We start from the raw sequence: 9,930 nt of genomic DNA, 5'->3' as shown, positions 1-9,930 counted from the left end.
GTGTGGGAAATACACATTCCCATTTGCCAACTTGATGGCGCTTTGGATGGTCTACTGAAGGTATACCCAAAGCACTGAGTTAGTGGCAATACCCTGGCAGGGCGGGATGCCACTTTTCACAGTGCAGCCTGTACAGGAGGAAGTAGGGCTGCTTTTACACCTGCAGCCGGGGAGGAACACACATGTCATGCTTCTGGAACCCAGGTGATGTGCTTGGCACCTCTGGCTATTCCCTTGCCCAGGTGTGACTGTGAGTGGCGGGCAGCATTCCCAGGACAATAAGGATATGACACCAAAGGGTCAGATGCCTCAAGAACAATGGTTTGGATCAAGTCTGCAAGAAAGTCTCTAAGACCTGCCAAGCAGGTAGCCCAGGAAAGGGAATTTAGAATAGCGAAGAAGAGAGCTGATGGGGACAAGCACTGTGTCCATCCCTGGAAACGGGTGCCGTGGTCCATTCATTAACATTCCTCTTCTAAGTTTCTGCTCACAGACGGCCTGCTCCAAAGCACGTGTCAAGGAGTAGAACCATGCAGCATAAAGGTGGATTGTGGTGGGCATACCGGGTGTGCCTCTCAGATCTCTCTTTAGGAGGACCTGTTCCAAGGAGAAGAGCCAGACCACCTCCAGCTGCCAGTGTTCCCGCCAAGACTCCTCTCCTGGGGTTGCTCCCAGTGATTGGGGGTGGCAGGGGCACTCGAGCAGGGCCTTGCTGCCAATGTGCAACACCTTTGAGGCCAAGTTTACTCGGGGCTTCACATCTGCCTGGCTGAGCCTTTCTAGAACTTTCACAGCTGCACAGCAGTCACTTCTTCCTACCGACTCCTCCCTCCCTCCCTCCCTCCCTCCCTCCCTCTTCTCTATCAGCAGTGTCAGTGTTGCCTCACAGGTTGAAGGCTCTCTCTGCCTACTCCTGATCCCTCTTTCTCTGCCCTTCCTAGGCATTTCTCCTATTAAATCTTTTGGCATGTTCTTTTCAAAGCATCCAAACTTGCTGCACTTATTGCTATAAATGAATCCCAGGAACATGAAACGAAATGTACAAGAACACCCACGGTATTATTTCATTTGTCTCAAGCTTAAATACATGCATAACTCAAGTGATATCATTTTAGGGACACATACATGTGTTAAAACCATAACAAAATGCAAGGGAAGAGTTACCAGTAGGATGACAGTTACACCGGGAGGCAGGAAGACAAGGGGATGGGAGGGAGAATGGGCAAATAAGTCTTTCTGGTACTTCTGCTGGGTGACAAGTGCATGTGGGTCCCTTTTATCTAGACATGGGATATCTTTTATAAATATACCATCAGGGACCCACATTGTGGTACAGCAGGTTAAACTGCTGCTGGCAATGCCAGTATTTCTTATTAGAGGGCTGGCTGCTCCATTTCCAATCCAGCTCCCTGCTAACGTGCCTGGGAAGGTAGCAGAGAATTATCCAAGGACTTGTGTCCATGCCACCCACGTGGGAGATGCAGATGGAGCTCCAGGCTCCTGATTTCAGCCTGGCACAGCTCTGGTTGTGTGGCCATTTATGAAAGAGAACCAGTAGATGGAAGCACACTTTCATTCTCTCTCTCTCTCTCTCTCTCTCTCTCTCTCTCTCCCCTCCTCCTCCTTTCCTGTCTCTTTCTGTCATTCTGCCTTTCAAATAAGTAAATAAATAAACCTTTAAAAAATTTCAAGCATACTTAACATTATTTTAAACTATAGAAAGAAAATGGATCCTGAGAAGATTTCCTGAAATTTCTGGAAATACTACAATAGTTATCACTTACTGAATGCTTGCTATCACTTCATTCCTTCATTAAATTCTTACATCGACTTTTAAAAAGCCATGTGTAAGTCTAAACAACACAAACCAAAAGGTAGAATTAAACTAGTCATCAGTAATAAAGATGACTAAACAAAGAGTGTCATATCAGAAAACCAGGAAGACTGATTTAACTTCTAAAAACATAAAATAAAATCCCCTAAGAATGTTCTTATTATAAACATATGGTATTAAAATCCAAAGACATTGGGGCCAGCACTGTGGCATAGTGGGTAAAGCTGCCGCCTGCAGTGCCGGCATCCCATATGGGCGCCGGTTCGAGTCCCAGCTGCTCCACTTCTGATCCAGCTCTCTGCTATGACCTGCAAAAGCAGTGGAAGATGGCCCAAGTCTTTGGGCCCCTGAACCTGCATGGGAGACCCAGAAGAGGCTCCTGGCTCCCTTGGATTGGCACAGCTCCAGCCATTGCCGGCCAATTGGGGAGTGAACCAGCAGATGAAAGACTTCTGTCTGTCTGTCTCCCCCTCTCTCTCTCTTTCTGCCTCTCTTCCTCTCTCTGTGTAACTCTTTCAAATAAATTTTTAAAAATTCCAAAGACATGGACCCCTTGACGGAGAGCATACACTCCCCCTCCCACAGACATGGGCGGCAGCCTCGGGGTGGTCCTGCAGGCTGGATGGTGCACATCCTACAGCGCAGAAAAGGAGGGAGGCTGCCCCAGCCGTGGGCTCAATGGCAGAACCGGCAATCACAATTTTCTTCAAACAGAAATAACACAATTGACAAATAAAAATTCTTCTAAATGTAAATGCTTGGGGTTAGACACTGATGTACTTGATAACATCAACTCATCCAAAGACCCTGAATTGGCTTTGAGTTTTCCATGTGGTAGAATAATAAATTTTTTCATCAGTCCTCTTGGCTTCCATCATTCCCAACAGCAAAAGCCTCACCAGCCCCTGGGAAGGGGTCATGCTAAAACCACTATGATCACTTTCTCTAAGCTGGCTTACAAGGAGAGATGGTACATGGGGGCTCTGTACTGCAGCACCTGCAGAGAGCTGACCTTAGTGCTGTGGTAGGTGGCTCGTGCCTACCCCCCTTAGCTCAGAAACTGCATTTGGATTCCAACCCACGCAGCAGAGGGAGATTTCAGAGTGGTCCAAGGAGTGCTACCTCCTGATATCTCATGTACTCAGCTAAATGATATATTGCCTCCTCCACACACAGCCCAGCCAATACAGATCAACAATTTTTTTAGATAGTTATCAAAATTGTACTTGCCATTTGATGATTTATATGCAAGCCATTCTACCTGGAGTGAGGTAAAACCTTGTTGTGGTTTTGATTTGCGTTTCCCTTAAGTTAGTAGATCCTGAGTATTTATGCAAGTGTCTGTAGGCCATTTGAATTTCCTCTCTTGAAAAATGCCTGTTTAAGTCTCTTCTCCATTTCTTCACTGGATCATTTGTTTTGTTGTTGTTGAATTTCTTGAGCTCTTTATATATTTTGTATGTTAACCCTTTACCAGTTGCTTAGTTTGCAAATAATTTCTCCCATTCTTTTGGTTGTCTCTTCACTTTGCTGAGTGCTTCCTTTGCCATGCAGAAGCTTCTCAGCTTGATATAATCCCATCTGTCAATTTTGGCTTTGATTGCCTGCACTTTGGCGGTCTTTTCAAAGAAGTCTTTGCCAAATGACAAATGCTGGCGAGGATGTGGGGAAAAAGGTACCCCGATTCACTGCTGGTAGGAATGTAACCTGATACAACCATTGTGGAAGACAGTATGGAGATTCTTCAGAAATCTAAATATAGACCCACCATATGACCCAGCCATCCCACTCTTGAGAATTTATCCAAACAAAAAGAAAGCAGTATATGAAAGAGTTATCTGTACCCCCATGTTCATTGTAGCACAAGTCACAATAGCAAAGATATGGAACCAACCCAGATGTCAATTAAAGAAACTGTGGTCTATATATACACTATGGAGTACTGCTCAGCTGAAAAAAATGAAATCCTGTCTTGCAACAAGATGGTTGCAACTGGATCCATTATACTTAGTGAAATGAGTCAATCCCAAAAAGACAGATATCATATGTTTCCGCTGATCCAATGTAACCAATAGAATACCTGAAATGTAATGTACTGGCCTGAAACAGACATCTTGAGATTTGGTGATTGTTTATAGCCCTTGTCTCTTCCATAAAGGAACAGCGTTTGGTTTAGTTTTGTTCTGTTTTGTTTTCTTTTTCTTCATACTATTTGTTGAGCTCCATTACTTAAAGTAGGGTTAACTAAATGATCATTAAGTATACTGAAAATAAATCATGGAAAGGTTAAGAGTGGGAATCTGAGATGGAGAGGGAGGAGAGGTTGGAGTTGGGGAGAGGGGCGGAATCCCACTATGTTCCTAAATTTGTATATATAAAATATATGAAACTTGTATAACTTAGATAAATTAAAAAAAACTGTACTTGCATATACTCTAAAAAGTCAGTGATTGGGGCTGATGCTATGGTATAACGGGTACAAGCTGCCTCCTGCAGTGCCGGCAACCCATGTGGGTGCCAGTCTGAGTCCCAACTGCTCCTCTTCCAATCCCGCTCTATGCTGTGGCCTGAGAAAGCAGAGTAAAATGGCCCAGGTCCTTGGGCCCTTGCACCCATGTGGGAGACCCTAAAGAAGCTCCTGGCTCCCAGCTTCAGAACAGCCCAGCTCCAGCCATTGTGACCACTTGGGGAGTGAATCAGCAGATGGAATCTCTCTCTCTCTTTCTGCCTCTGCCTTTGAAATAAATAAATAAATAAATAAATCTTTTAAAAAATGTCAATAATTAAAGGGTGGTGCTGTAGGTAGCAAGTTAAGCCACTGCCTGCAACACTGGCATCCCATATGGATGCTGCCTCAAGTTCTGTCTGAACCACTTCCAATCCAGCTCCCTGCTAATGCACCTGGGAAAGCAGTGGAGGATGCTACAAGTGCTTTGGCCCCTGCACCCACATGGGAGATCTAGGAGAAGCACCTGGCTGCTGGCTTTGGCCTGGCCAAGGCCTGGCCATTGTGATCACATGGGAGTGAAACAGCAGATGGAATATCTTGCTCTCTCTTTCTCTTTCTGTAACTCTGCTTTCAAATAAATAAAAATTAATATTTTTTAAAAAGTCAGTGATTAATCCAGGTTTGTTATTTTTAAAAAATGTTGCTATTTCCTATTACTCAGAATCACTCTCAACTGTTTTTGGTATTTACTTCCCTATCTGTAAATACTGTAAGTATATTGATACTTCTTGGTTTTTTTAACCATTATATACGGTCATCCTTTTATGAAAAACAAAGTTTGATCTCTTTCATACATCTAGCTCTGCCCATGTATATTATATATATTTCTTCTTCTCCTTCTTCTCTCCATTTATCATCCATCCACTCATACTTCCAAAATATTTCTATCATAATTTTGGATAATGCTACAAAGTTTATTATCACAGTGCAAACTCTCCTGACAGTTGGGCCATATAATCAACCACAATTATATTTCCTCCCTTAGATAACCTAATATTTTCTCTGGAATTAAGAACTATGATTGGTTTTGTTTTGGTTTTGTTTCTGGCTTATTTTTCTATGGAGTTCCTCATCTTCCAAACCCCTCACTGTCAGAATCTTCTCCCAACTCATCCAGATATGTCAGGCATGCTGCGAACTTGACGTTCTTACTCCTCTCCCCCGGAGCCTCCAATAGCTTCCCTCTGCCTGGCTATGCTGGGGACCTCCCTTTATCACTATCTTGCAGGTTTTTTTTTTTTTAATATTTATTTATTTATTTATTTATTTATGTCAAATGTAGAGAGACAGAGAGAGATCCATCTTCCACCCGCTGGTTCACACCCCAGATGGCCACAATGGCTGGAGCTGGACCAATCTGAAGCCAGGCCGAAGACAGCATTCAGGATTTTCTTCTTGATCTCCCACACTGGTGCAGGAGCCCAAGCACTTGTGCCATTCTCCTCTGCTTCCCCAGGCACATTAGCAGGAAGCTGTATTGGAAGTGGAGCAGCCAAGTCTCCAACAGGTACCCAAATGGGATGCTGGTATTGAAGGCAGCAGCTTTACTTGCTACACCACAGCACCGGCCCCCAGTAACATTTTGACACCATCTTCTTGAATGTCTATCAGTACTTTATTTATCATGCTGAGTAGTCTCAAATACACCACAATTTTTAAAAAGATTTTATGTATTTATTTGGAAGGCAGAATTATAGACAGAGAGAGGGAGAGACGGAAAGCTCTTCGTCTGCTGGTTCACTCTGCAAATGGCTGCAACAAGAGCTGGGCCAATCTGAAGTCAGGAGACAGACATTTCTTCCAGGTCTCCCATGTGTGTGCAGACGCCCAAGCACATGGGCCATCTTCCACTGCTTTCCCAGGACATAAGCAGAGAGCTGGATTGGAAGAGGAGTGGCTGGGACTTGAACTGGTGCCCATATTGAATGCCAACACTGCAGGTGGAGGCTTAGCCTGCTACACTGCAGCACTGGCCCCTGTTTGAGAATTTATACAACTCATTTTGTTCAATTCAAATTTTTTAATACTAAACTTGCTATATTTTATATAATTTTTTTAATTTGTTTCATTAAGAGGCAGTGAAACAGAGAAAGAGACAGAGAGAGATACAGAGAGAGCTCCCACCCACTTGTTCACTCCCCAAATGCTAGGAATGAAACTGAGATCCAGGAACTCAATCTTGGTCTCACATATGGGTGGGAGGAGCCCAGTTACTTGAGCCATCACCTGCTACCTTCCAGGCTCCACATGAGCTGGAAGATAGAGTCAGGAGCCAGAGCCGGGACTCAAATCCAGATACCCTGATGTAGCACGTGGGACTTTTAGCACCAGGTCAAACAGCTGCCCCTCAATTCACTTTTAAAGCACTCAAGAGAACCTTTCATGTCAATAAAATAAATCAGAAGTATCCATTTTTTATTTATCACTTTAATTCTAAAACACACAGATCATCTGAAGCATGATTAATCTGAGCCTTTGTGTACTCCAGAACTGACTGGAGTGATCCAGAAGAGTATTTCCCAACTGCGGTTAATCATCAGCATTCCCTGAGGACCTTGGCGTTGGTTCTTGGGCTCTGCCCTAAACCTAAATCCAGTAAGTTGCACTATTTCTAGTGGAAGGGTTTCAATTCACTAGGCGTGAGGAACCTGTTTTAAGTGCTCACCGAGGTGATTCTGATGCTGCTTCAAGTTGGAGAAACACAGTGTGCAGCAGGTTTCAGCACCAGAGTCATTGCACAATGACATCGGGGTGACTGGAGACGCTCCGCCCTGGGCGGGGCATCTGCTGACTCCCCGCTAGATAAGGTCAGCCCCACCGATGGCGGCTCAGCCTCTTCTCTGTCCTCTTGCTCCTGGCAATACTTACTGATTTCTTGCATGGTGTTTCACAACACCCCAACTCCAGGAGACAGAAATTGAAAGACCGATATTCAAGAATATCACTATCTCAGGTTCACGCCATATTCCTCTGTTTCCTCGACATATGAAGGAAATGGTGTCATTAAATATAATTATCCAAATCCTGAAAAACAGGCAGAAGGACAACTGTGTATGTTTTCACTGTCTTTCTAGACCCTTGTCTAACAGGCTCACCTAAAAAGCATCTCACTGTTTATACATATATACATCTTCTCTTGATTTACTACTTATTAACTTATAGAAAACAAAACAAATAACTTGTGGTTTTTGTTCAGCAATGATGCAAATAACATCCATCTAGCAGAAGAGATCATGCCTGAAATTGGTAACTCAAGAAAGGGAGGTATGAGAGGACTATGAAAGATTCATGGAAAATGCAAGATGAAGATATTTTACTATGTAACAAATTTTGAAACCTATGCATACTGTTTTCCTCTTTTAAAGATTTATTTGGGGGGGGGGCGGAGCTCAGTGCTGTGGGGTAGCGGGTAAAGCCGCTGCCTGCAGTGTTGGCATCCCATATGGGTACCGGTTCAAGTCGCAGCTGCTCCACTTCCCATCCAGCTCTCTGTGGCCTGGGAAAGCAGTGGAGGATGGCCCAAGTCCTTGGGCCCTGCGCCCACTTGGGAGACCTGGAGGAGGCCCCTGGCTCCTGGCTCCTGTCTTCAGATCGGTGCAGCTCCAGCCATTGCGGCCATCTGAGGAGTGAACCAGCAGATGAAAGACCTCTCTCTCTCTCTCTCTCTCTCTCTCTCTCTCTCTCTCTCTTTCTCTCTCCGTCTCTCTCTGCCTCTCCTCTCTCTGTGTAACTGTGACTTTCAAATACAATAAATAAATATTTTTTAAAAAAAGATTTACTTAGGGATTGGCATTGTAGTACAGCAGGTAAAGAAGCCTCCTGTGACGCCAGCATCTCACATGGACAGCAGTTCGTGTCCTAGCTGCTCCACACCCAGTCCAGCTCCTTGCTAATGTTCTGGGAAAGCAGCCAAAGATAGCCCAAGTATGTGGGTCTCTGTCACCCATGTGGGAGACCCAGATTAAGCTGCCGGCTCCTGGCTTTGTCCTGGCCGATCCCCAACTGTTACAGCCTTGTGGGAAGTGAACCAGTGGATGGAGGATTTTTCTCTCTCTGTCTCTCCTTCTCTCTCTGTTGCTCTGCCTTTGAAATAAAATTTTTCATAAAATTTTGCTTGAAACGCACAGTGGCACACAGAGAGGGTGAGATGAACATAGAGCGATCTATCTGCTGGCCCATTCCCCAAAAGGCCACAACAGCCAGGACTAGGCCAGGCAGAAGACAAGGGCCAGGAACCCCATCGGGATCTCCTACATGCATTACACGGACCCAAGTACTGGAGTCATCCCCTGCTGCCTCCCAGGGCATTAGCAGGGAGCTGGGTTAGAAGCATGGAGTAGCCTGGACTTAAAACCATGCTCAGATATTGGATGCAAGCATGCCAATGGTGACTTAACCCACTGAACCACAATCCTTGTATACTTATTTTTTTTCACAGTATGCCTTTTCCATGAACTCTTTGAAAACTCCAGTAAAAGCACAAAACTAGACACATGGAGGAAAATAGAAGAAAAAGAGATGTTGCCTCATGGAAAACAGGCCTGGGGCAGAGGAGTAAGAAGTATTAGACAAGTATTACTTTGGTAGGAATATCTCCTTAAAACTTTATGCTTTTTTAAATCTAAGAAACAAAAGGTAACGTTTTGTTGAAACACATAATTAATTTGCAACTTTGCTCTCAGCACTCTGTGGACAGCATCCTCAGGCCCTGTGTGCAGCTACTCAGAGTAACCAGGCAGTGTCTTCAGGTCCAGGTTCAAGGAATAACCCCTGCCCTTCAACCTATTTCTAATAGTTCTAATATTATTCATTTCTCCTTGGATTCCAAAAACCTCTCTCCAGGTGCATCCAACCCACTCTAGCACTCGGTTGATAACAATCCAAAGCAACCAAATTTTTCAATGAATGTTAGCTTGGAGCTCATGCTACCCAAATGCAAAAGTAAATGATAGGTGTGAAAGTCAAGTGTGGACCAGGCCAACCATCTGACACTGAGGGCGCTGCTGCTCACAGGGGCCTGACATGGTTTCACATGCCGTGGTAGAGTTTGCCTTGGGAGCCGGGCTGCTTCAGTTTGAGAGGAGAGCCTTAACTAGCCCATGCCTCCTGTCTCTGAGACCACGTTCTGGTCTTCGTCACCATGAAGTCATTACTTCTTCATCCACACAGCGAGATGATTACAGTAACCCTCTCAGCAGCGGTGTGAAACGTCACTGAGATAACACAAATAAAAACATGCTGGGGACTAGACCATTTAAGACAAAGATCTCCAACCACGCTGCTACATCCAGGCTGAATTCAAGCCTTTAGATCTAAATTGAAGGCAGTGTTGTACAATTTCCCCTGGTTTGAAGTCAGGAAGATAGGCTGGCCCTTCTTGAAGGAGGCGATGAACCAGCCGGGGAAGGCCACGGACTCGAAGGTGGAGGTCCTGCCCGTCTGCATGTGATAGAACAGGAAGGGCTTCACGGGCTCAGTGTGGTTATACAGGTCCAGGATCTCCTGCTCCTGGAAAGAGAGGGGCGGTTCCCATGAGGAGAAACAGAAGCTGCCCGGGGTGGCCTAGGAAACTCATTTCAAGGGAGCA

The 9,930-nt window shown here is 44.9% G+C and overlaps 1 protein-coding gene across 3 annotated transcripts in view; it reads right to left on the bottom strand.

Annotated features, from left to right (window-relative positions):
- Positions 1-6,016: 6,016 nt before the first annotated feature.
- Positions 6,017-9,930, bottom strand: part of IL36G (interleukin 36 gamma) — a 38,755-nt gene continuing 34,841 nt past the window's right edge. For all 3 annotated transcript variants that reach the window (XM_089326121.1, XM_008254129.4, XM_002709568.5), the window contains exon 6: positions 6,017-9,851. In XM_089326121.1, coding sequence (XP_089182247.1) covers positions 9,642-9,851 — 210 coding nt within the window. In that variant the 3' untranslated portion in view covers positions 6,017-9,641. The remainder of the gene's footprint in view (positions 9,852-9,930) is intronic.

Source organism: Oryctolagus cuniculus, chromosome 2 (assembly GCF_051225735.1).
Source record: "Oryctolagus cuniculus isolate XC-2025 breed Fujian yellow rabbit chromosome 2, ASM5122573v1, whole genome shotgun sequence".
NCBI classification, from domain to species: Eukaryota; Metazoa; Chordata; class Mammalia; order Lagomorpha; family Leporidae; genus Oryctolagus; species Oryctolagus cuniculus.
This window is presented reverse-complemented; position numbering and strand designations above follow the sequence as displayed.